Consider the following 27,965-nt stretch of genomic DNA (forward strand, 5'->3'; position numbering starts at 1 on the left):
AAACTGATCAATGATCAGCTGATCGGCTTTTCTGTTGCGAGTCCGTCTCTCTTCTTTGTTTTTGGCCCACTTTGCACCAGAAAGAGGAAACCAGCGGCTGAACAACAGCAGCACGTTTAAGCTTGATAAGCTGTTGTTAGAATTTATGTAATATTACTTTCTACACCAGGATCCTTTTCTACGCAGCTGACGGCTGGTAACTGTGCAGGGGCGGATCTAGCAAAGTTTAGCCAGGGGGGCCTGATAGGGCATTAACAGGGAAAAGGGGGCACAAAGACATACTTTTCTTTCTTATTCTCATTTAAAATGTCTAGCTTTTAATAAATAATTATCTGAATCTTACACCCAAAGTTTTAATCTGATGTAAAATGTATAGAAGTCCATTACTGTATATAGTAACTATTAAGTCTAATATACCCTAGTAAGCTATAGTACTTTTTCCTTTGGGAAGGTACCATCTGTGAATTCTGCAATTCTGTTGAAGAAAGATGTTGAATCTATTTAATTATTCTTGAAAAATAATTTATTTCTGTGCATTTTTTTTCACACTGCATCAAATTAAAGTTGATTACGTCAATTAAGCATCATGAGGCGGAGGGTGGGGGGTGGTTCCCTATTTTTTTTTGCTGGGAGTTTGCAACCCTATTAGTTAGGTTGCTTAATATTTCCCCTAAGTACTCTTTAAAATACCAGAATAGGAAGGATGGAGTAGGTTTAAGTTTATTAGATTGATCAGTGTTGCTGAACTATGAAATATTTTGGGTGCAGTGTATTTTTTACATACAGGTATAACAGAATAGCTTTAGTGTTGTTTTTTATTTAAACTTGAGTATGAACTTATGCAAAATGCAGCAAGATATTAAAAAAACAGTTTTATTGATTAAAAAATACACTATATAGGATTCATATCGGTATCGGCAGATATCCAAATGTCTGATATCGGTATCGGACATAAAAAAGTGGTATCATGCCATCTCTACTCATTACATAAGCAAAGATACTACTATTCAACCCATCATTTTATATTTTGTATTTTCCAGAATTATATTAAAAAAATCATAAAGTTAACCAGCGACACTGAGAAAGCAAGAACAACACTCATTTGAATTATGACAGTGACTCACAAATTTATTTTAAAGGAGACAACTAGGTTACAAAAAGAAGGACCAATACTTACAGTTCTAGAGGTCATGGCACAAAGTCCACAAATCTAAGTTTATTTTCAGGCTGCGAGTCATACATGTGAAGGCAAAAGGCAATGCAAACAACTCAGTCAAGGGGAAGGTAAAAGTTGGAACAAAGATGGATCCACTCACCAAACAAGTGAAGAAAAATAAATCCCACAAACAAAAACAACATCATTGGCAATAAAAGAAGTTACAAAGAGCTCTCACTATCAGTTTCTTGTGTTTAACCACTGTTATAGAGTGAGACGGTACATCCTGCGCACAGTGAAAGTGCATCACAGGACCAAAGACAATAATATGCTCTCACATCCACACGTACACCAATCATTTCACGTAAAACATAAATGTGTTTGTAAAAATGCTAAAAACAGATATATCTTGAACTATAATATTATGAATAACTCAAAAGCTCACAGTATGAATGTACTTCAACTAGTAAATCATTAAGATAACATTAAAAGGAAATTCAATATGTCCAAAGGATCTGCTGTGTGAAAGAAGCTAGCTATACGTGAAAAAAAGAAAAAGCTTCAAATGTTTGCAATATATGCAAATTGACAAATTTTACAATAACCTCAAATAAAATAGTTGAACTTGTTCCTATCTGTGAGATCAGGAAGGCAGGAAGTGGTAAAATGTTTACAACATTTAAAAATGTTGAAAACAATGGTACAATGATACAGAGGGGCAGTCATGCTGTACTATTTGAAAAGATCAAGACTAACCTGACAGTCATTCAATGCATGAATCACAAGTTAAAAGGCAATTTTAAAATCTTCCCAATGCCAGTTCCAAGTTTTTTAACTCCTCTAACCACTTCATGGGCAACATTAACTGTGGTTTCAAGAGGTACTGTCACAAAAAATAATGGATTAAACTCTTCAGATTTATCTCTGGCTTTACTTTTATATGTGGACTGAATCTTGTGTATTTCTTCCTTCAGTTCTCTTTCATACTTCTCTTTAAATTTCTTCATCTCCCGTTCTCTCTTCCTTTTCTCTCTCTCCCACTCTGCCTGGATTTTCTTTTTGCATTCCTGCATCTCTTTCTCATATCTTTCACGTATTTCTCTCTCCATTTTCTCTTTTTCTTTCCGTATTTCTTCTTCTTTCTCTCTCAGGATGCGTTGTTTCTCCTCTTCAATCGCCCTCTCAGCCTTTTGGAACATCTCGTTGGTGTAGTGGCTTCCTCCGTTCTTCTGGACTATCTCTCTGATCTTCTGGAGCAGCTCAGTGACCTGAGAGCGCTCCTTCAGTTTATTGTTGAAGACGTGGTACTGACCGTTACATCTGGCCACGAGTTCCTGCAGGTCTGGACTGTCTTCTAGGAACTCTTCCATAGTGGTGCCTTCAAGTAGGTCTCCATGGGTAAAGAGAACCATGCTGTATTTGTCTGCATCAGCGCCAAAGATTTTTTGAATCTTTTGCACCGTCTGTTTTTCCTCTTCAGTGTATCTGCCCAGTCTGACAACCACCAAGAATATATGGGGGCCTGGAGAAGCATAGGAGATGCACTGGCATATATTTTTCTGAGTTTTCTCTTCATCAAACCTGGTATCAAACAGCCCCGGGGTGTCAATGACAGCAACACAATGTCCATCCACTGTAGCTTTTCCTTTGGAAGTTTCTACAGTCATAGACACGGCACTGAACTTGGATTCAAAGCACCCACGACCCAGAATGGCGTTTCCAGTAGCACTCTTTCCAGTTCCAGTTTTCCCCACCATTACAATCCTGACCTCATCATTTGTGTAGAAATCTGTGTAGAAAGATCAGAAACTAGTACTTATTATACATATCTGGTCTTTAAGTCTGACATCATTAGCCGTGTACTGGTCTAAACTCCGGTTCAGGGACCAAAGTCAAATGATCACTGCGGCATCACTGAGAGTTACAAACTGTCTAAATTATTTTGTCTTTAATAAAATGATCAGTGTGGTTTCTCTACCAGGTGTAACAATTCATTTAAACATCCAGGCTCCACGAAGAAAGATTTTATTAAATTTAACGGAGTTAGAAGGTAGCAGGGCGTTAGCTCGCTAGTTTCCACCGAAATATAATAGACCATGGTCTGACTGAAGGATTTCTGAAAAAATTTAAACTTACAGCTCTGTTATCACTTCTGACATAAATGAATACAGAAAACTAAACAGCAGTGATGTTTGTAGGGTTACTGAAGTTGAACTAGCTGGTATATAATGATGTGCTACGTGGTGGCTAGCTACACACCCATGCTTAACTTAATATAAACACAGCGAAGCTGGACATTCAAAAGTCATGAACTCTCTTCCACATCTCAGAACTACATTCACAAAACTGCTGTCTCAGAGACTTGGTTAGCAGGTTAACATGGTTAGAAAGGAGGACTATGGACAATATTAATGACCAAAGAAGCACAGTGAGTCTTTGTCTTTGTGTTCCTATTGTCCATTATTATTGCTATTTTTATTGTATACATATCTATAGCTAATGAAAATATAGGCAGCTTGTGCAAATATTTTTTAATTTTTTGTTCATTTTTGCATAATGGGATACGTCTTGTTAAACATTATGCTTCTCCCTTCTCCCTTTTAGACCTAAAACATTTATTTTAAACCATCCTAGGTCTGCATCTAATACTAACCTTACTGATCTTGTTTCTATCTATGTATCTATCTATTTAGCTATCTAGATTTTAAATCAGCGATGAATCACTGTTGTAACACTAGAAGACATGACTAATATGATGACTTACTGAGTTTGCCAGCCATGCTTGGGTTGTAATTGCTTCTGTCGATGTCCAAACTAAACAGTGTTGTGTAGCTACCTGAAGTGGAGTAAGAAGCAAAAGGCAAAGACTGCGCCAGAACTTCTTCAACAGGCAGTATGAGCCAAACCACACCTAAATGTACAGAACACACAGTGAAAATGAAAGTTTTGTGGTATTATTTCCGTTTTAAGGGGATTTTTCTAAAACCGGATATGGACTTAAATGTATTCAAAACTCTGCATCTGTCTGCATCAACGAATGAATGTTGTTCAATAAAATTCATTTTCATTTTTGATTTAAAGTATTTTGTTAGGTCTAATTGTTGAATGTTGCCATTGTGTTTCTTAAATTTGTACGGTCTTAGTTCAAGCAGTAGGATCAAAGCCATTCCTTTGATCCTAACCACCTCTCCAACCACTCTGTGCTGGGGGAGGTTTTATTGTTGATACATCCTATCTGAAAGATCTGTTTCTTGTGTTGTAAGCGTCCTGCTTTTATGACCCTTTTGGTCAGCAGGAGGTCACACAAACGCACCCCCACCACACACACACACACACACATTCTTACAGAAGTTCACACATATATATATACAATGCCTTGTCTTAGAACCACGTGGGCGTTGCTTTGCTGTGATGTGTTTTGTGTGAACTGTTTCTCAATAAAAGGCAGCAGGAGGAGGCCGGATTTGGGGTCATTTTCGTGGTGGACACAGACGAGGCCTCCCTTGCGCAAGTAATCGATCGATCGCTGACTGTCTTGTTTTCTTTCATGATGAATAAGTCTCTAGAACTAGCGGGGCTTGTGGAAACACAGACCCAACATATTTTGAGGTAATATTTTGCACGAGTTGATGCAAAGTAATGATACCAGGCCTCATACATTATGAATAGAACAAATATTATGCAGTTTACTAATCAAAAATCATCAAAGTTTTGCAGTTTGACGACATGTAAATGTGAACACATTTTAAGATATCCTGTTGCATGGATTTTCTGTAAGAAGCAGCAGATATGAAACATAGTGGAAAAAATATGCAAGTTCATGCAAGAACTACTTTGTGCTGCACTGTCTGTAGTTTTTAAAATTGCTGCTGTTTCTATGCCATCAGGACATATAACTACTATACTACTATTTCCCAGTAGACTTAGAAAGTAATCAGAACCCATTACTGTTTTCACACTTATATTTTCTACATATTTTTTCTCTTCTCAAACTGCTCTCCTCTTAGGAGCTCAGTCTGGGTGGAGTTCCTTTTTCTCCTCCTCTCCCCTCATGTATTGTGTATTTCATTGTTTTTTTTACCATCCTACCTCTCTGCGATCTGTTTTCCCAATCTGATGTTTGCGCAATGTATGTATGGTAATGTATGTATTTCGCTGCAGGTAACATGTACGTGTAACATTGCAAGTGAAAATGAAAATAATTGATTGATTGACAAACATCTAAATACATAAATACCAGTAGTTACTAAAGCTGCTTTACTGCCAAATACACATGCAATGTATGCTTGTAATGCGCAGGATCCAGCAGGACTAATGAGACTGGGGCTGGAAATATCACTGTAGCACATCAGTGCTTGTTCTGACCTGAAGGGAAGGCTATATGCCTTTCTGAGACCAGGCCTTCCTTGCATAAAATCACAAAGGCTTATCCCTGTGCATCTCCTAAGCTTTTCCATGACCCTGCATCTTCTTGTTTGTTCTCAGATGGGGCAGATACACTGAAAAGGAAATGCACATGGTGCAAAGAATTCAAGAAATCACATGGTTATCTGGTTGTATAAAAAACCCTTGTAACTAAATAATACCACTAAACTTTAGTTTCACTTTCTCTCTGTGTCCAATGCAGTTATTTGTTGGTGTAGACTGGTTGCTATGTTCTGTTAAAGAAGGTGCAGCACAGTCTCTGACTTTCACGTTTGACTCCACACCAGAGGAAGTATCTACACTGCACTTTTTAGGACATGAACACTTTCATCCCAGACATGGCCAGCAAGCTTGGTAAGTCATTTTGTTAGTGACATTTTTTAGTGTTACAGCAGTGATCACTGATAATTTAATTAATGTCATAGCCTCTCCAAAGAAAGCATTTTATAGAAAGCTGTAGTTTGAAATTACTTTTAACCCTCTAATCCTAGTTTCAAACAGCAATCCTTATCCTATGATTTAGGAATTTTTTTTTTTTTTGTATGCGAGTTAAAATAATTAAAAAAAAGATTAATAATGCACAACTTGTGATAATGCCAGGTTATAGTTATACTCACTGATGATGACTATGACCTCACAGGATTAATAGTTGTAACCAAGGGCGTAGATTTGGCAATGACGGAAGGGACATGTCCCCACCAATATCCAGCGATTATTGAATTGTCCCCACCAATAATTTGATCTCTGACAGTAAAGAAAAAGAAACCCGATAGAAAGAAACCCCCCGATCTGTCAACGTCTCATTCACCCAGCGGTGCAGAAAGAGTTAAATTACGTTCTCTCCTACATGTGACAAATATTGTCAATGTGATTGGCTGTGCCTTTCAGGGAGCTCTGTTTATTTTTAGGAGCAGCAAGCCTGCGCTGCAAGGACCTGCAAGGAGGAGAGGAGGATGGTAGTAAAAAGGAAGAACCTGGATATAAGAAAGTATTTTTCAAAGAAACCTGTAAGTCACTTAAAGACAAGTTAACTCATAAAATTGTGTCCGTCACAATAACGTTACAGGCTATGCTAGGCTTTGGCCCACATCAGTCTAAAATTGTATGTAACCATGAATAACGTGTTTTGGAAACTAACTGCACAACAGGCAGCACTATTAGTTATCTCAGTCCCAGAGTAGCATTTCACAGGTGACTGACTGATGATTTGGTGCTATAGATTAACTAGTATTTGTTATCATGACAATTGTTAGGCTGCTGATGTAAATTGATTCATTAGTGTATATTTGACAAAGAATGTGAATCGACATGTCTCACTTTTTATATGGCACGAATCAATGTGTTATTTTATCAGGTAGCAATATGTCCTAGTGCAGTCAGAGGGGAAGAACCAGGGCCAAAGGTGAGGCACATCAAGCACAGAATAATCATTTTAATCTGAGGATAAAACACATGTACTGAGGCTGAAAGAAGCTTCAGTGCTCTCAGAAGACTAAAAAGATGGCTAAGGTCAACAATGACTCAAATGAGATTAAACAATGTTGCTGTATGCCATGTCCACCAGGAGAGACTGGACAGTATAGATGTAAAACAAATATGCCAGCAGTTTATCTCAGTTAACGAGAGGAGAAGGCATGTGTTTGGCTCCCTCACATAGTGGACATTGAGTTGTTGTGTGGGGCACCAGTAGTCCATATCTGTTGCTGTAACAGTAGTTCATGTTTAGAATAAAAAATCACAGCTCACTGATTTGATCCGGGCAACAGTGTGCCTAAAATGTTGCATAATTTTGCTGACAGATCTTTTGTGGTAATCTTAGCTGAGTAGTTCTATGGACAAAAAACACCAGGTCATTCAGTGTTCCCTTAGTGCAAATGTGTAAGAGATGTTGGTGTACTATAACTGAAGTAATGTTGTTAAGTCCTTAAAGTCATATTCTTTTATTGTCATGACTGTATTTGAAGCTATTTTTATTTTTGTATGATACCTGATTTATATGGAATATGGCTGAAGTAAACTAAAGTCTAAAATACTTCAGTCAATCATTTGTTTAATAGTAATTTAACATTATGTAATTCATATATAAAACTATAAATTGTAATTTTAAATGGTTTAAAGGTACGTAGAATAGCATATGTAGGCAAGTATATTTCTCCTCTTTTTTTTTTTTTCTCAAGAAGCAAAGACAAAAAGGGGTAAAAAAAGAAACAGGGCAGGGTTTGGTGGTTGAATCATCCGTCCCCACCAATGCCAAAAACAAATCTACACCCTTGGTTGTAACACATCTTTTTGGGGTACTTTTTAAAAACAAGCAAATTTTTTGAATCTAGAAAAATCTATCCCAAAACTTGGTTAATGTTCAGAAGAAAAGATTTATGCATTTACAACCTGATGTAGATCCCAATTCATTGTTTCTGAGCTTTCTATACAGATTCTGGCAGGAGAACTGGAAACAGTTCAGTCATAGACAGTGGCATGTCTATGACTGAAGAGTGTTCAAAAGGCAAAGTTGTTTGATACCAGGTTTGATAAGGAGAGAATTACTAAAAATATATGCGAGTGCATCTCCTATGCTTCTCCAGGACCTCATATCTTCTTGGTGGTCATCAAACTGGGCAGATTCACTGAAGAGGGAGGAAAAACACATGGTGCAAAAGATTCAAAAAATCTTTGGCCACACAGCAGACAAATACAGCATGGTTCTCTTTACCCATGGAGACCAACTTGAAGGCACCAGTATGGAAGAGTTCTTAGAAGAAAGCTCAGACCTGCAGGAACTCGTGGCCAGATGTAACGGTCAGTACCACGTCTTCAACAATAAACTGAAGGAGCGCTCTCAGGTCACTGAGCTGCTCCAGAAGATCAGAGAGATAGTCCAGAAGAACGGAGGAAGCCACTACACCAACGAGATGTTCCAAGAGGCTGAGAGGGCGATTGAAGAGGAGAAACAACGCATCCTGAGAGAGAAAGAAGAAGAAATACGGAAAGAAAAAGACAAAATGGAGAGAGAAATACGGGAAAGATATAAAGACATACAGAAATACAACGAACAACTCCAGGCTGAGAAAGAGATAAAGAGGAGCGAGAGAGGAGGAGAGGAAGAGAGAGATGGAGAGAGAAAAGAGAGAATGGGAGATGAAGAAATTAAAGGAGAAGTGTGAGAGACAACTGAAAGAAGAAAGACACAAGTTTCAGTCCTGGTGTGAAAATGAGGCCAGAGATGAAGCTGAGAAGTTTAATCCATTATATCATCTGATACGAATCGGTGAAGTAGTCGCCGATGCTGGCAGGAGGATTTTTGAAGAAATCAAACAACTAGATAGTGCAATTTTTAGCCTGTTCAAATAAAAACACGAACATCACTGAAGTGTTGGTAGTAGACTATAGTCTCACACTGCCATCTACTGTTCTTTTATAGTTTTTAATGCAAGGTCTTAGTGTCTTCAACACTGGTTAAAAATGTTTATTAGACTAGATTATTAAATAAAGAAACAGATACTTATGTTTGATTATAAGTAACTTAATGTTTTCCCTATTGAACTAATGCTCTTGCTTATTTGTTTTCTGCATTAAATATTAACTACAATGCAGCAACACTTAACAGATTTTATTGTAATCCTTCTTGATTTACTTAGTCAGCGAGGTATTCATTTCACGGATTTCATTGCTGAGTTATAATTAAATGCTGAGCTGAACTTGAAATAAAGATATAATGATCAAATTAAACCCCAGAAAGTTGATTCTGTTCATCTGAACGTAGTGTTTTCAGTGGGAGAAACATTTCGTCACTCATCCAAGTGACTTCTTCATTCTCACATGAATGCAGATTTCCCCAAATGAAACTAGCACCTCTGGCAAATTAAAGTAAACCTTTTTGTGAACCAAAACATTTCTGTCAACTTGGAGTCTAACACTGAATAAAGTCTGGACACCTTGAATCAGTCAAATTTTCTTTTACATGTTACTGTAAGCTACTGTGTGTTTTAGTCACTTTTACTGCTGTCTTCTGTTTTCTTTGTTATGTTCTGTAACAGTATCTGTTTTTGTGTGGATAGGCAGTATGTATTTTATATTGCAAATTTTTTTATAACGTTTACAATTTTAATGATCTGTTGAAACCAACCAAACTTGACAAAATGATCATTGATAATTTAATAAATAATCTAGGACTGAATATGAAGAAAGTTGTCTTTCTGCTGCGTTTTACAGTTGAAAAAGTAAAGTGGTGTTTTATTACTGTCCTTTATGACACTTTACTCATTTTTGTTGTTTTCATCTGATGGTGCTCTGCTCTGTATTCCACTTAAACTGTTCCCATGCAAAATTTCCACTGCACTTTGAGCTTCAAACTAATAAAAAAAAATATAATTAGTTTGTATGAGATTATAATATACAAATAGAAATAGAAAAAGACATGGAAAGCATCTGCTATCCTCACAACTACTTACTAGGTTCATATTATGTGGAGCATTCAAACGAGCCTTTTCTGTCATTCTTTTGGTAATCAAGGAACACCAAAATGATTATGTATGTTCAGTACTAGCCTCACATTTGTGAAATAAACATGGTATGACAATACTGAAACAAACAAAATGAGGAAACGGACTGAATGCATTCAATTTTTGCTTCTTCCTTGAGTGGCATCTCCTGATCAGGTGTTCCACAGGTACAAGTGTATTATGAAGACAGCTCTGAATCTGTAAGATAAGCACTCAATATGTCAGTGTGAACAAGTCACTTACCATCATCACTGCTGAGGTACAGTATCTGCAATGCACCATTTTTCTGTCTTCTAAAATATTATGCATAAATGTCCAGCCTAACTTTTCTATTTTTAATGGGGACACGGTAACTATGACATTAAGGGAACAGAGGTTCTAAAATTCATTATATTTTACTGGAAAGTAAAGTACTAACCTCTCAGTGCTAAAGGATGATGGCGTATTGTCATTGCTTAGTGGGCAGGCAGGTGATGTGGACAACTAAGTTTGTGAATCCATTTACTTAAGAAGTACATTACCAAGGATTTTCAGATTAATACCATAGGTGCATTTGCTAAAGAAATCTCAGACCGATTTGAGTTTCAGAGACTTTGAACATGAGGTCAAGGTCAGACGATTTTTCAAATTCATACCCTCAGTGCATCTACTAAGAGGCTGAGAGGTAGCACTGGCTCCTGCCAGTATTTTTCATTTTGTGGTTGTTATGTTCAGGTCTGGTCCTTTACATTCATTTTGTAATCGTTTCTAAAATTGTTGCAGTGTCTTATCACTTTCACAACCATCATTTTCATGGGTTTGTTGTCATTGGTGTTGTTATACACATTTTTATTTTAAAGATACAGTCTGTAGATTAGTGTGAAATTACGTCCTGTAAAATTGATGCACTCTCATAAACTTAGAATAAATCCATTGAAAACACATAGCAGCAGGCACCAATGTGAGGAAACCACCATGTTAGCCTGCAGTGTTGAATACAGTGGACACCACCGTTCCAACTACTAATGTTTTATGTATGTAGCTCGAGACCAGTGACACAGTTTGTCGGTCAAAGAGAGACACTACTCACCTTGTTGACATAAAATAAGGAGTAATTTAGAATGAAATAATTTATGAATATAGGTAGAGAGATGTCATCTGAATTTGAAGTTAAGAGTGTAATGCACTAATATTTACTTGATTCTTTAAAAATATTTTCTACTTTGTAATCCTTTCATAATACAAAAATAAATGAAGTTTTTCAATATCTTTTTTAACCACAAAATCTGTTATTAACCTATGGTCCATGTTTCCACACAGTTATCACACAGTTCAATATTATACATACAGAGCAAATATAACAAATGAATGAAAATGCACTGTTTATTAAATAAAATAAAAGTGTAATATAATGGATATAAAAAAAAATACATCAACATACTTTTCATTTTACTTGTCAGCACTGCACTAGAGCCACACCATCTACTTTCACACTTTAAAAAATGGTTGATTTGATCTGATATGATATGATCATTATGTATTTGTTAAAATAATAAATGCATAATGCTAAAATTGTTTTTTTGTGTGTATTTTGCATTTATAAATTACTGTTATGCTATAAGGCAACCTACTATCCTTGCATACACAGTTATTCTTGCAAAGTTGTTTATGTATACTAACCAGAAAACTGTCAGAGTTTGTGTTGTAAACATGAGCAAACACACCTTCTTTGGTTTTATACTTACCTTTCTCATGATTACTTGAAGATGCTGCAGGATGTCTTTCCAGGAGGTCAGGGTGTTTTTGAGGTTTTGGGATTCTTGCTGTTCAGTTGAATACTTCTGTTATTGTTATCAAGGTTGCGCTGTGGGTCTTTTTGAGGCTGCTGAGGGATGAAGAGATGCCACTGCTCTCTGCGTATCTGTTGACTCCATTAGTGGTTCAGTAGGAGTTGTTGGTGGTGGGAGTGTGGACACTTCTATGTGGGGGTTTGGTGGGATTGCCTATAGTGGATTAAATGTGGCAACTGCTGCCTGGGACTCTAGCAGGAAAAGCAGCTGGAAAGTCGTCTAATGTTTCATCTAGTTTTGCTGCTGCACATTCTGGGGTCCAGCCTTCATTGGAAAAGTAATGCATTACTTATAATGTCATGGCCTGGGTCTAGGGACCCATATGCATTCTTCGTATGTGTTTATCTTTCTGTATGTTGTGTTTTTGGTGGTTTACTCTCCTTTTTATCTTCGTTCTTCTGTGTGTGTGGTCATATGCGCTCCCGGATGATTTGGGTCGCTGAGGCACTGCGACCCGAAAGTGTTCCTGCAATGGAGGCTGCCGCACCTGCCGCTTGTTAGCCTTCACCAGCTGCAGCTGATGGCCTCATCGAGAGCATCCTATTTAAGAAGGTGGCCGAGCTCCAGTCAGGGCGGGGTTATACTACGTCAAACCTGTACCTCAGTTGATGAGTGTTTGTGAACGACATCGCTACTGTGGGTTTCCTGTTGAGCTGTTTTTGTTTCACCAGGAGTCGGGAGGGGAGAGCGTCGTCACGAGGGGAAATCACGGAGTGTAGTCGGGTTTTGGACTTGTTGCCTTTTCACTGTTTATGGACACATGCACTGTGGGATTCACAGAGGAATCACCACAGGAGCCACAGTGCTGGAGTTGTTTCTTCCACTCACCATAAATAAATCCACTGTCCTTCACTATAAGAGTCCAGCGTTTGGGTTCTACTTAACGCCATGACACATTGGCTAATTTAACCCTTACATAGTGTTCATATTCTTTTTTGTAGTGTGGTTAGAGCAAGAGAGAGTATATTTTTTAGGCTTTACAACAATCGTTTTTTGCAAAAAACATCTATTATCACACATCATTTTCCCTAACAGGACATAATATTCCTTTCATGCCCTCCATACCAGAAATAAAGATGTAAATATAATCAATTAAAAGTGAAAAAGAACTTTCTGGAACTGTTGGGATTTGTTAAGCAACCATGGATAACTATTACAACCATTGGACACTTCCCATTGGACATTTATAATTATAAATATGAATTAACTGTTAACAGGACGAAAAAGACTCATTGCAAATTAGTGTGTTCATTCAAAGCAGTGGCAGGAAATTGCATGTGTGGGATCTGCATGTTTCCCACATTCACTAAAATGGCAGCTCTGGTTTAATGTCGTTTCATGCCATCAGACCCCATCTTTTGTAATCTGTCTTAATCTCATTAAGGTGTCAGTTTAATCTCAGCACAGAATATATGTATTCTAATCTGTTAATTGTTTAATTATTTTTTAAACTGTTGGTGTTTGTGCAACACCAACCCATTGCAGTATTAATATGCTTCTTGAACTCTGTTGGGCAAGTTACTTTGAAAAAGTAATTAATTATAGTTACTAGTTATTCAAAAACGTAACTGAGTTAGTAACTGAGTTACAATATTCTAAAAGTAATTAATTACTTGAAAAGTAACTATGACGTTACTTTTAAAAAACCCCTCTTAAGCCCCAAGAGGGTTTCTGAGCTTCCTGCTCGAAAATGCAATGCCTAAATTAAATTGATTATTTCTCTGCAATTACAAACTCTGTCCTTACAATCTTGGTATCAAAATGAAGCTAACACTTGGGACATTTAATCAGAGGTGTAAATATTAAAGCAGATATTACTGTGTCAAAGTTACTGAGACTGGAACACAGAAAAAGTAAGTAGATTTTATTCTCGCCTAATTTTTTTTTGTAATTTTTAGCATATAACCCTTTTAAAAATATGTCTCAGCTCATATTTGGTTCCAGAAATCCAACCAACATATAAGCATAATCTGTGCAAAGATTTGTGTTTCGAAAGTAAAACAGTGAAAAACTACAGCCCTGTCAATACATGAATATCCAGACGTTGTACAAAAATGTCCAATTTTGGCACACAATTGGACACCATGCCAGTTTATTTTTTTAGGTATTAAAGAGCAGAAATTAATAAATTTTATTAACAGGCCTAAAAATGCTTTTTTTTAAAATATATTTTTGAAGAATTAACCACACATTTACATGGTAATGGCCCTTTTCTGCCGTGCGCATAGAGCGCTTCATTGGCCTCTGGCCCTTTAAATTCTGAGGGGCTGTAACTTTGGTTTCTTTTGGTCAATTTGCATGATTGACACCTCTTTTTAATCGTTTTAGCCAATAGATTCAAAGTAACGATGCCACGTTCACGTCACTTCAACCAATCAGACGTTGTAATGCCAAAACCCACGTGTGTCCAAATTTATTGCATGAGGCGTCTGTCCAGTCACGTGTCTGTAGGTGGGTCTAAAATGGAGGTTGATGACGGAAAACGGCGCTGATGCGGCTAGGTTGGCATGGTAACTACCGGCTATCACGTGGCTACCGGCTACCGGCGAAAATAACGGAGGAAATCAGGATGGTAAGCCAATTTCTGTCTTAGCGCATTTGCGCCGCTGTGTGTTTTTGTGGTCTTCTTTTGCGGCTAATTCAGTGAATTTTGGTCTGATCGTGGTGAAACTTGGTGTGTGAAGTCAGTGATAGCCCTGGAAGCTAACCAGCCTATTTTTAACCGGTTACATGAAGTCTGAAGAATTTCTGGTTCGGTTTTGTGTGTTTAGCGGACTTCTGCGCATTTACGTAACTGCTCGTTTAATCGCGGCTTGTTTTCGGTGTGTTTGGTGGTTGTAGAAATGGTTTATATGACATTTTAGCTGAGATTCTGAGGTTTCTGTGGATACCACACATGTCTGGATTTATATTTCTCAACCGGCGTTATAACCGATTAAACGTGATCTCCTCCTTTTTGCCCCCAATGCTGGGGGCGTGGGGCTTAACCCTCTGGGTGTGGTAGTAGGTAGTAGGAGGACCCAATGTGCAGACTCCGGAGACAGAAAGTAAACTCAAACTCAGATTTATTGCTAGATGGCAAACAGAGAACTAGCAAAACTGGGAATACAAATACTAAACTGAAAACAATAATAACCTCAACTGGCAAACGGACAGAACACACAGCTAGATTAGGGTAGATCGCAACACGGACACAGAGAAACACAGGGTTTAAATACACAGAGGGAGCAGTCAGGGAATGAGTAACAAGAGGGAAACACAGCTGGGGCAAATCAGGCCTAACGAAACAGGGGAAGCAAAACCAGATGCATTAACATAAGACATGGACCTTCAAAATAAAACAGGAAACAAAACACAGACTGAACTTACAGACACAGACTCACAGGCAGGCACTACAACAGAGGGAACAGAGACGTGGGACCAGGGCAGACACAGGCACTGACTGGACACGGGGGATGTAGGAAGACAGGGGAGACAGCAACTAAGGATTACAGACAGAAAACAGAAAGCACAAATTTGACACTGAAACCAAAAAACTAGAAATGATAAATAATATAATAACTCAAAACTCTGGGTCAACGACCCAGGCATCCTAACACTGGGGTCCAGGGTATAATTGGCCATTTTTAACTACTTTTGATTTTCCCTCCACAGTTCACCTTTAAAGAATATTTACTTTGCCTTGATTGGTATCATCTTTTTCAGCACAACCTCACGTGTCTGAATTTACAGTCATGTTTTCATTTTGACATACTGTATTAACACAATTGATCTAAAATCAGACAAAAAACATAAAATCAAAGTAGAAAAAGTGATATTTTTTACTGTAACAACCAAACATGTTTAATGAATCATATTTCAGAACTTTAAATACAAATATAAATTGTCAATTTTAAAATCCTATGCACAAGTTTTGCAAACAACAAAGTTATTTGCATCCATTTACCTTTTACCTTGATTTTTTAAATAACCATTTCAAACTATTTACAGAACAATCAGCTGTTCTGCATTCAGAAAGATGCCACACAAATTATTTGTGCCACTGCAAATATTTCTGTTCACTATAAAGGAGAACATCACAGCCTGATACCTGCAGGTCTGACAGCAGCAGGTGTATCACTCCTTTTTCTACCTGGAGACAGCAGTTGTCTCATTGTTCTGACACACAACACAAAACTATCCACAACACTACACACTAACTACACAAGACAACACATTAACTACACACTCCAAACATGCTAAACGCTAAAATATACAAACTTACATTGGGGAGAAAGGTCAGGCCAGGCAGCAAAAAAAGGGATAGACAGTGAGATATGTAACATATAGGGGCAAAATTCCGGAGAAAAACAGGGTTTCTGCCCATAATGACTTCCAACAAGGGAGTCATCATGAGGAGAAAACAAAAAGCTCCATAGCATATAAAGAAGCACAGATATCATCACACTATAACGCCAGTACTTTCTGTGGCTCTCGGCGAAGGCGGTCGCACTTTTCCTCCTCTCCTATCCCTTATCTTCTCTGCTTAGCCTCTTTCCCTGGAACACTCTCTCACAGTCTGTCCTCCCACAGGAGCCCAGCATGAGTAGAGGTCTCTTTTTTTCCTCTTATACTTTCCTATTGTAGTGTATATTTCAGTGTTTTTTTCTGTAATGCTACCGATCTCCGACCTGTGTCCCCATGTGATGTCTGTGATGTGTGTGTAAGGTCGGAGGGGGGGGTCCCATTTCACTCCAGGGCAACCTGCACGTGACGAATAAAGCCTTGATTGATTGATTGATTGATTGATTGATTGATTGAAACAGACAAGCCGCTTTACATTGTAAGGTAGACACTATAATAATACATACAGAAGCAAGCACTTTGGCGACAGTGGGAAGGAAAAACTCCCTTTTAACAGGAAGAAACCTCCGACAGAACCAGGCTGAGGGAGGGGCGGGGCTATCTGCCACGACCGGGTGGGAAGAGAAAGAAGGAAGACAGGTCAAAAGACATGCTGCGGAAGAGAGCCAGAGATAAATAACTCTTGACTAAGCAGCACTTGACTGAGGACCAGTGTTGTTTCACCACCTATCAGTGCCAGAATGCAAACCTGTTTCGAGATGTTGGAGAGACTATGGCAAATGGATGTGCTACCCTGTTGCACTGCCAAAGCCAGCACCAGGTCATGACAAGACCAAGAAGCTATTAGGTTTCTTGAGACATTGGTGGAGTTAAGCTGTATGCAACATAGCTCCTACAGGCTTATAATATGTCTACGCTGTCTGCACCTAAGGAGGGAGTATTCCCTGTGCTCCACAGTACAGAGCGCAGATTGTTGAAGTCACTACAGCATGTCCTTGTCTACACAACAGAGATTCAGATACGGGAAAGGGGAAGTTATGTTTTCAAACTAAACTGTATCTTTGTAGGGTCTACAATATAAAGCGCTTTGAGGCAACTGCTGTTGTGATTTGCCGTTGTAGAAATAAAATTGAATTGAAATTAAAATTGAAACTTGATTGTAGAGCTGAGAATACTCCAACTAGCTGCTATATCCCACGCCACATGGCGCAGCATAACGGCAAGAATTGACTTGTATCAGTGACCACCTTCTCCCTGGATGTACTTTGGGGCCACAACTCCTGGCAGTTCAGTCTCTTCTTCGAGACTGAATAAGTCACTTGGATGAGTGACAAAACATTTCTCCCACAAAACGCTACGTCCAGATGAACAGAATCGACTTTTTGGAGATTTGCTTTCCTGGATGACTGAGAACGCATCAAGACGATGTTTATATTATTTCCTACAATTTCAGAACCACACCCCTACTGGCCAGCTACAGTTTGTGCTTAATGTGTGCCAATGATAAATAAAGTTTTCCAGTGCTGTGACATTATCTCTGACTGGACATTATTACAAGAGGACAGCACTGAACCACGTTCTAGTGATAGTGGGTTATTGTGTCTGTTATAACACTATGTATGAATCACATCGTTTCCTGTCACAGTTACCCAAAAGGGGTTTTGGGGTCAGTTTACACAAACAGAAAGGCCATGCTGCCTTTTAACGACAATGCAAAATTAATTCCAACTCAAGTATCAAGTAGGTTGATAATATCTGTATTATTACAGAAATGTATGATCTGTTAGGTTGATCTTGTTGTGGAAAATCTTAAATAACACTCCAACTACCAGGTGAGCGTGTCTTTTGAAGTGAGGTTTATTAAAAGGAAAAGGAAAAGGAAAACACTGCAGTGGAGAAAATGTTCAGATCAAACATCAAACAGTTTTCTGAGGAAGGACACCGCCCTGAACTCTTTAAACCTTCCCAAACAAAGAACATTCCACCACTCTCACATGTTGGCCTATCGCTCCCTGATAAGGAGAAGGAGTCTCACAATCTCATTAACGTCTCCCATGAACTTACAATGGCCCAACTCTGTATCAAGTGTGTGTAATAGAGCATAAGGCCCACTTGCAGTGCACATGCATACAACTAAGTGACAGGGGTGCTCTTGCTATGCTAAAATGATATGATTAAAATATGTGATTAATACAACAGAAAAGACATTTATAAGACATTTTACCCCACCCAGAATTAAAAAAAAACCAAACTATTTCAATCATGCTGACTGCGTAATGATTTTAAAAGTTACAGTAAAAACCAAACCAAAACAGTATGATTCTGTTTTTACTGCATCTATCTGTTGGTATTATTCCAGGTGGAGCTTGAAAGTGTCACTGGGAAAGGGATGTGTGGAATACTCTGTTCAGTCTGCTGCCATCATGACTGAACTTTGGATAATTTAAAAATAATGATTGGATAATCAATCAATTGATTGACTTGCTGTTGCAGCATACATAAGTGAAGCAGAATAAATTCACAGAAAGATTTCCAGGTTTCCTGAATCTACAGTACGTGACGTCATGCTTCTTCTTTGTTCAGAAATGTGTCATTGTCCTCAGGCAGAGAATCACAGTCATTGACAGTAGAGGGACAACTGAAGGTAACAGCTTTTTATTATTTCTTTTATAGCATTGTTACTATAACACAACCATGACAGGTGGCTTTCTTATTCGATTTGATTCATATGAGAGCTTTAATCCAGAGTAGTTAATCATAGTCGAGGCTATTTATCTTCTGAATGTATAAACAAAGCAAACTTATCATTTCCTTTCCTTTCTGTGGATAAAAGTAGTTGGTGGCAATGGAAAATTGCATTTATGTTGTTAAAATTCACAAGTCAGTGTAACTTAGTGAAGACGTAAATCTCGTATGAGGAAAGAAGTTTCTTTGTGTTTGATTATGTGACCACTGAGACGTCCCAACTTCTGTATGTACGCATGTAAAAAGGGGGAAGTAACACAGGAAAATGCTTTTTGAAAAGTGCTACAGCAGCGTCGCTGTGCTTTCTAATGAATGCTGGATGCTTCTTAATGCCCGCGTGTATGTGCACATTTGTATCACTCAGATCAGCCATGAAGCTGTTTCCACTTCATCCTGTTATTTGGTCCAGTTTGTTGGTTTTGTGGTTCTCACAATGTGGTAAGTAAAAGAGTAATCACAATGTAGACAGATACTCTGTGAACAAATGGGCTATAAGGAATAGCTATGAAAACATTTGACCTTAAGTCACTGGTGTTTTGTTTTTTTTAACAAAAGATTTCCTTTAATATTACTTTAATCAGGGTGGTGTTCGGCTTTATTTCCTATTCTTCTGTCACTGTTTTCCCCCAGAATCTGAGGGCCACACTTTGAATGCCTGTCAAGAGAAAATGGATGACCAGTACGAGGTGAAAATAAACCTACCTAAAGACCATACAGACATGGTGCTTGTACCATTAGGTCCATAAGTATTTGAACAGTGACACAGTTATTGTAGTTTTGACTCTGTACACAACTACAGCCGATTTGAAATTAAACAATCAGGAAGTCATTGAAATCCAGACAGGAATTACAATTTTATGTATAAAAATGGCTGTAATGGCTTGCCACTCTTTACCTCAGCACCATTGTGTTGGTGTACAGAGACAGAACTACACAAAGTCATCACTGTCCAAAAATGTATGGCTCTAACTAACAAATATAAATATGGTGCTTTTTTTAATGTTTCAATGTTCTGATCTTGTACGTGAAGTTGGCTATGGTTCTCATACGGACTTCAGCTCAGCAGGATTCCTATGAAGACCTTACAGATATAAAGGAGAAGTTTATCTGCCTCCTCTACCCGACAAATGAGCTCAACTGCTCCTGGTCATTCAACACTTTAGAGAAGGATGCTCAGCTCTCTGTGTTTATCAGGTATTCTTATTTTTAAATAGAGCTTTATTTACAAATAAGGTACAATAAGCTGTAACACTGCTTTAAATCCGTATCTCCTCTGTCTCCCCTACCAGCGTTTGTGATGATGAAATACTGGTTAAGTCACTAAATTATACTTCTGTGGAAAGAGCTGGATCAGCGTCTTTGATTCTCAGCAATAATATGGCAGAAGTTATCCTTCATTTGAACAAGTCCATGCAGAACAAGTGGACGTCTTACACCTACGTGTATGACATGGACATGCTGGGTAATTTTTCAACACTGTTAAGTAGTTATAAATGATAATGCTATAGATCAGATTAAAAAATACAAATATCTATCTATCGATCTATCGATCGTGAGGAAAAATCGTAGAAACAGTAAAATTCATTATAGTTAATTCAACACTGTCACTGTAACATTGTCATCCACAAAGCCATGTCACCAGAATCGTTTTACAAGAATATGCAGTGGGTCATGAACAGTGTTGGGTAAGTTACTTTAAATTAGTAACTTAGTTACATTACTAGTTACTTCTCTAAAAAAGTAACTCAGTTACTTCAAGTTACTCGTTACTTTCAAAGTAACTAGTTACTAGGGAAAGTAACTTTGGTTTTACTCAGAATTCTCTTGTTAATGTGTTGCTTCCGTAACTGGATACCCAGCAAGATTGCCAGTCTTCTAGCTTGCTTACTTGCCACAAGTGCACTGTGCCACCTACCAATAGAAAGGAAAAAATAATGTGCACATTTCCATGAGAGAAATCCCACGCCTGGACCGTCGTTGACCGCCGCCATGATTCTAGCCTGCTTTTTACATCCAACACAAAAACTGCAGTCGTGGTGCTTTTGATTGTACTCAGAACTTGGAAATTCTGCCTTCTGAATAGGAAGATGTAGGTAACACCAGACTGCAGATGAGCTGCATACAGAGCTGGACTGGGACAAAACAATCGTCCCGGGCATTTTGACTAGAGACCGGCCCACCATTATAGGAAAAATCATAAAGCCTTTGAATGAAAATAAACACTGTTGTGACAGTGATGTACACTGTTCTGATGGTATATATGTATCAATCTATCAATCGTTTGTTGTAAGACTCAGATAATTATTTTTTTTTAAAGCGAGACATTTTAAATGAGAATAATAAAGAAAAGTATTTCCTTGTCCCCCCCTTTCCCTGTTAATGCCCTACCTGGCCCCCCTGGCAACACTTTGGTAGACCCGCCCCTGCACAGTTACCAGCTGTCAGCTACGTAGAAAAGGATGCTGGTGTTATTTGTCTCTCAGAAACAGTTCATAACTTCCCTTCAACTCAGTCATGTCACCTAAAAGGTAAACCTGTTTCTCCATCACCTGTTCAGCTCTGATGATTCAGTAAGGACATCTCCTGGTTTCATCTTCATGTTTCCCTCTCACCAGATAACCAAACCGATATCATGACCAGCAGCTTTACAGCTGTGGCTCCAGCAAACATCAGCTGATACTAGAAATTAATATTAAATACATTCTAACAACAGCTGATCAAACTTAAACGTACTGCTGTTGTTTAAGCGACATCCGCTGGTTTCCTCTTTCTAGCGCAAAGTGGGCGATAAATAAACAAGAGAGAAAAGCCGATCAGCTGATCATTGATCAGTTTCGTGATTGAAGTAGAAACAGGAGAGGAGAGAATGAGAGAAGAAGAGGCAGCTGTGCAGCTTCAGCTTTGTGTCTTTTTCATTGTAGCTGAAGTCCGGGACAAACTGTGTTCCTTTTCACCTCAGTACGAAACGCGTAATATTTTCTCTGAATACCAGACGATTCTGTTTTTTAGGGGACGGTTGGAAACTCTAATAATTAACCGTATGAACAAAATAAAGTTCAACATCAGTAACATAGCACCCACCCAGCTGTATAGAAACTCCGTCATGCTAGCTAGCACGCAGTACGAAAATGTCAGCATACCGAAAATAAACTCCACCTAAACTTGGTTTATATCTGACTCCGATAGACTGCAGGTCATAACTTCTTACCTGAAGTTCAGTTCACCTGACACGCGGACCGGCGGCCGCCTCGGGTCTCTCCTCTTGCCTCCCTTTTCCTTCATCCACCTGCTGGCCTCCACCACTTGCTAATGTTATTGAATCTGTGGAAGCTCCGCGATATCCACCACACGAAGTAACGAGTAACGAGCCTATCTAAATCCCAGTAACGAGTAACGCGTTCCTGGTTTTGGCATAATAACTAGTTACCGTGCTCGTTACCACAATAATAACGTAGTTACTGTAACGCGTTACTTAATAACGCGTTAGTCCCAACACTGGTCATGAACATGATAAAAGTTCTTTTTTTTGCAGTTCTTATTATTGATCATTGTTTTCCTATGAATTATTCTCAACATGCTAGCTAAATAAACCTTTTGACAATTTTTCTCCATCAGTAATTTAACATTTTCTGTCATTTGAGATCTTGAGGGCTGTGACTAATACTCGGGGTTAGTGCCAAGTATAGGGAGTATGGAGTGGTAACCTGAAGTTTCAGTTCAGACTCCAGTGTATTTTAGCCACAATCTACAGCAGATATTCAGAATTAAATGTTTCCAGTTATTTTACTAATTGTGTGTGTGTGTGTGTGTGTGTGTGTGTGTGTGTGTGAGACAGAGCTCCTTTCTCCACCTCCAAACATCTATGCTTCAGTCAAAGATGGAGCCCTGGTTGTATCATGGGGTCTGCCTTTCACCAGAGAAGTCATTAACCCTTATTGTTTTGAGTACCAGCTGGACAAAGGTGATCAGGTACAGTATCTCTGATCACGGATCTTTCTCGTGCACATATGACAGGATTAATGAATGAGACAAACTTGGTGAAAAGCTCAACTCTGTGAGGACTAAAGTATTTTCAATGTTTTAATTAGAGAAAAACAAAAATGACTTGATTAAGTAGAAAATGTAAACATCTTTTGATAAATGCTGGTTACATTTTTTTCCATTCTCAGAAGCAATAAATAACACATTCTGATAGCACAGGTTAGGTTTAGCTGTACTCAATAGAAGTTGACAGTCAGATCAGTCTGAGGTACAGAGGAACATTGAGATAAACCCAAGATTTATTTATTTATTTTTAATGACTCTTTTCAAAACAGGAGCAACCAATGTACTTGATCGCCCAGCAGTCTTACAGAGAGCCAATTTCAGATGCCACACGCACCTACAAACTGAGAATGAGGACACGAATAACAAACACCTGCTCTGGATCATCTCAGTGGAGTGAATGGAGTGATACTGTTGGTGTCGTCGTGCACAACGGTTCAACCGATGGCTGGTGATCCAGTGTCAGCGACTGGTTGAAGGGCTGGTGTCTGGAAGCCTTAGTAAATGTTATTATTTTTGAAACTTTTGTTTCCTGGTCATAGGAATTGACAAAAAGAGATATTTTCTTTAACCCTTTCACACACAGTGGCCCATACAGCGGACAGCTATTCAAAGGCTTTTTTCTTGTATTTGTGTCAGTGTTGATGGTATAATTGCACATAAACACAACACACAGTGTATATTATTTATTCGTTTTTCAAATTCATAAGTCAAAATGTATGTTGTCTACCTAAGTGGACATGTAAAAAACTCTTTGAAAAGTACATGTTTAAAAAAATGAAGTTCAAAAATCTTCTTTTCATGCCTAAAGATGAATAAAAATACTTCAGAAAAAAATCCTGATTGAGGCTGTCATAATTCATGCATGAAAGGGTTAAGCAAAGTTGGATGAAAGCTGCTTCCATGTAATATAATGTTTCTTTCTGTTGGTTTTCTAAATACAGATGTATGTAAAGTCTTTCTTATCTTTAAAAATTGCAAGGTCTAAGAAATGTATTCTGTCCTTGCGATACTAATAGCCTTATATTGGGATTGTTATTAAAAAAAATGTGAAAAGCAGGTAGTGCTGCTGCTGATCCAGAAACCAAGTAACAATGTAGCATCCGCGCTACTCCTGATTAAACAATCTTCTTCTCCTTTACTCAGGTAAAGCTTCCAAAGACCCAGCACTTAATTTTGTCTTTAGTGGGGAAATAACTCTGAAAACTCTCATTCAGGAACCATTTATGCAATCTTCATGAGTCATACTGTACTGTCAAAAGGTCATCCTTTCCATGGTTGCCACATTTGAGGGGGTTGGACTAATAGAGCAATTTTGTTTTCAAATTAATAAGAATTGCAGCTTCCACATTTTATGGAAGTTCAGTTTTATCACATCAGTACTAAGTCACAACAACAGTCACCTTGAGGTGCTTTATACCAGATGACCTATGAGCACAAAACCATCTACATTGTGACACACCATTCAAATCTGACATTTCTCTGTGATGACCCACACCACCTTGACTTCTTTTTGGTCTGCTTGAGTGTCAGGTCTTATTTGCTGGCATTGGAAGGCTGATGTGACGCGTTTTCCAATCCATCACATTGTCAACACCTGAGCCCGGTGTGCCAGCACTCTATAAAAGACCTCAGAGCTCAGTTGTTTTTATGGCTTTCCTCTCTGAGACACCTTTTTGGATTGGGTTCTTTCTCCAATTGTAATTTATTTCTAGTGTTTAATAGAAGTTTAGTTCAGTGCCTTTGAGTTTTGGTGCCTGTTTTATTCTGAAAGTCTGTGTCTCATGTCAATCTCTCTAGTTTTGCGTCTCCCTGTTAATTTGAATCAGCTGTGTTCCTCATCTGGTCCTCATTCCCTCATTTTCCTCCGGTTTTTATTTTCTGTGTTTTCTTCTGTTCAGGGTTGCCACGTTAACGTCTGCTCACCATCGGTCCTGCCTGTGTGTTCTGTTCCTGTGTCATTTTGAGTTTTGTAGTTTTGGTCAGCAATAAAGCTGAGATTATTCTCTGAATTTACCTCTGCCTCCAAGAGTCCTGCACTTGGGTTCACTTCTCTGCCTGCCCGCACACAGAGAGCCTTGACAGATCGTTTATAGCACAGCTTGTATTGACTACACACCATGGTTACTTTAAATTTTCATGAGAACTCTCTAATAGACTGAGAACTCTCTTAAACAGAATGCAACAAAGAAAGATTCCTTTCACAGGCCGGTGACCTGGGTGGCAGTTGAGGAACCAAATCCCACAGCGTCAGGACTCTAGCTTTCACAATACTGCTTACTCATACTTTGGATGTCATCATTTTGTCCCTTCCAAGGCTCCAAGTAGGACTGCACTTTCACAGTTCTGAGTAAAATCCTTTCTCACTCAGTCTTCCGTCACATCACCCATGACTATTATTACTACCATGGCGTAACAACTTAGCTGTATGTGACTTATAGGTGTGCAAAAAAGCCAAATCTCAACAATGAGAATTTATTTGTTAAAATTACGTTTTAGCGTTCAGATCTGTTTCTATGCTGCTGCATAGGTGGTCGTATATAATGATTCAACACCACACTTACTAAAATCATCTCTGTGTTCACACTTTTCAGTTGTGTGATCTTGTTGAGCACATCATTGGTGCTTTGAGCCAAAGCGGGTTTGAAGGACTAACCTGTCTAGTGATATCCAGCAAATGTATTATATTTGATAAACAAGTATTTGAGATGTGTACAGTGAGACACAAAGTTCTACTTTGGGCAATAATTTGCATACAAAAGCCAGGTGCAGCAAAAATGAAAACGCATATATGCAAATTGATGTTTAATTTCTTTTAAAAAAATTGTCAGAAGGTTAAAAAAAATTGACTTTTCTGGCAATTATTTCATGTTTCAGGCTTCACAGGATTAAAGACTATTTTTCATCTGGCATATAAACTTTCAACGTTTAAACTTTTAAACTTGTTGCATGAGAAAACCAAATAACAAAGTTGACCGCAACATCAGCACAAATGTAATGTGAGAAAATAGTTTAGAAAGAAGAAGTGGGGTGGTTTGGTACCTATTTGTTAGAAAGTCACACCACAGCATCTACTTTAAACTTCCTTAAGCTGCAGACAGAGGTCCTCTGGGATTGGTCACAAAAAAGCCAAATAAGGTGAAAGTAGAAAGAAAAAGGAAGAACATAAAAATAGATTAAGGGCAGAGGGCACCTTGGGACTCGTCTCTCTGGTTCTTTTACATTAATCTGTTTATTTTAACATTTTTAATCCCCAAGGGTAATTTCTGAGGTTCCTGTTTGAAAATGACATGCCCAAAATTAATCTGTGTAAATAATCATGTTATCAAAATAAAGCTAACACTTTTAGACTCCTTCGGGTGTAAATATTACAGCAGATGTTCTCTGTCAAAGTAACTGAGGATGGAACACAGGAAAATATGATTTTTTTTTTTTATTATTATTATTATTATTTTTTGATGGCATATAACCCTTTTGAAAATATACCGCGGAGGACAATAAATTCCACAAAATCATGAATCAACTTATGGACATTATCTGTGCAAAGACTGATGCTGCTGAAGTGAAACAGAGCAAAGTTGCAGAGGTTTTAGTGAAGACATAGCCAGGCCAATTTGGCACACCTTGACAGTATCTGTGAGAGTTGAAATGTCTTAGGTATTGCACAGCAGAAATCATTTAACTTTTATTTACATGCCTAAAAATGCTTTGAAGAATTACCCACACACATGTATAATGGGCCTTGTTTTTGCACAGCAAAATCAGCCTCTGCCATGGGAAACTGCTCTGAGGGATTGTGGGAGATGGAGTTATTCAGTTAATGTAGCGGGTAGCAGTGGAAATATGTTTTGGATGCAGACAGCACAGAAGATGTGGAGCAAAACCTTTGAGCTTGGTTTAATTCAATTCAATTCAATTTTATTTATATAGCACCAAATAACAACAACCAGTCGCCTCAAGGCGCTTTAAGGTAGACCCTACAATAATACATACAGAGAAAAACCCAACAATCATATGACCCCTTATGAGCAAGCACTTTGGTGACAGTGGGAAGGAAAAACTCCCTTTTAACAGGAAGAAACCTCCGACAGAACCAGGCTCAGGGAGGGGCGGGGCCATCTGCTGCGACCGGTTGGGGTGAGAGAAGGACGACAGGATAAAGACATGATGTGGAAGAGAGACAGAGATTAATAACAAGAGAGACAGAGATTAATAACAAGAGAGACAGAGATTAATAACAAGAGAGACAGAGATTAATAACATGTTTACACATTAAAGATCTTTGTCATTTCTAAATGCATGTGCTGTCAAGCATTTTTATACAATATTGAGTTCAGGAGATACTACAGATATACTGAAGTCATGCAAAGGTTGTGTTGATGTGTGTTTGGGTGGAAATTGTGGTTTGAACATCATCCTCGTCTGTCTTTGATGACTCTGATAAAATGACCCATTTTAAGACAGCACACACACATCAGCTGGAGACATGTTGTTGTTTCATAGCCACATCACATCATTTACATCTGGATATAATATAAACATTATTCTGCAGTAAAAAAAAAAATCCACCCCAAAAGTTTTTATTGCTCATTTATAAAACAACTGTTCAGCAGTATAAAAAATATTCAGAATATAAAACAACTTAAAATTTATTTCTTAAAAAAAAACTGTTAAAAAAAGAACTTAAAATTTTATTTTTCCACCCCATGACAGATGCAGTGTGGGAGGATGTGCAGAGGGTTGGCGTGACAGAAGATGGCGTGGGATGGAGGCCAATGATCTGCTGTAACTCCTAACAGGAACAGCCGAAAGAAGAAGATTTGACTTAACCAGTGTTTGTTTCCTCTTTCTTTGTATACAGATGGCTGTTTAAAAAACACCCATTTCATTAAAAAAAATTCCTAGAAAAGAAATTTCATAGAA

General features: G+C 38.2%; 2 protein-coding genes across 2 annotated transcripts; one reads left to right on the forward strand and one right to left on the reverse strand.

The window, feature by feature from the left end:
- Positions 1-1,101: 1,101 nt before the first annotated feature.
- Positions 1,102-4,138, reverse strand: LOC100699857 (GTPase IMAP family member 4). Its single transcript, XM_019347588.2, has 2 exons — positions 3,921-4,138; positions 1,102-2,945 (listed from the first exon to the last, which is right to left on the reverse strand). The coding sequence occupies exons 1-2, from the start codon at positions 3,934-3,936 to the stop codon at positions 1,936-1,938; spliced, it is 1,026 nt and encodes a 341-aa protein (XP_019203133.1). The 5' UTR covers positions 3,937-4,138; the 3' UTR covers positions 1,102-1,935.
- Positions 4,139-18,752: 14,614 nt separating this feature from the next.
- Positions 18,753-23,855, forward strand: LOC100706049 (uncharacterized). The gene is made up of 7 exons (XM_003453295.4): positions 18,753-18,897; positions 19,363-19,436; positions 19,629-19,684; positions 20,029-20,192; positions 20,288-20,460; positions 22,834-22,967; positions 23,315-23,855. Exons 2-7 carry the CDS (start codon positions 19,370-19,372, stop codon positions 23,495-23,497), a joined length of 777 nt encoding a protein of 258 aa, XP_003453343.2. The 5' UTR covers positions 18,753-18,897; positions 19,363-19,369; the 3' UTR covers positions 23,498-23,855.
- Positions 23,856-27,965: the final 4,110 nt, after the last annotated feature.

Source organism: Oreochromis niloticus, linkage group LG18 (assembly GCF_001858045.2).
Source record: "Oreochromis niloticus isolate F11D_XX linkage group LG18, O_niloticus_UMD_NMBU, whole genome shotgun sequence".
NCBI lineage: Eukaryota > Metazoa > Chordata > Actinopteri > Cichliformes > Cichlidae > Oreochromis > Oreochromis niloticus.

Excerpts from the sequence above, each read along its gene's own strand:
- LOC100706049 (XM_003453295.4), top strand. The coding sequence starts at position 19,370 with ATGAAGCTGTTTCCACTTCATCCTGTTATTTGGTCCAGTTTGTTGGTT. Across the intron at positions 20,193-20,287 it reads CAGCTCTCTGTGTTTATCAG|CGTTTGTGATGATGAAATAC; the intron begins GTATTCTTATTT and ends CTCCCCTACCAG. Across the intron at positions 20,461-22,833 it reads GTATGACATGGACATGCTGG|AGCTCCTTTCTCCACCTCCA; the intron begins GTAATTTTTCAA and ends TGTGTGAGACAG.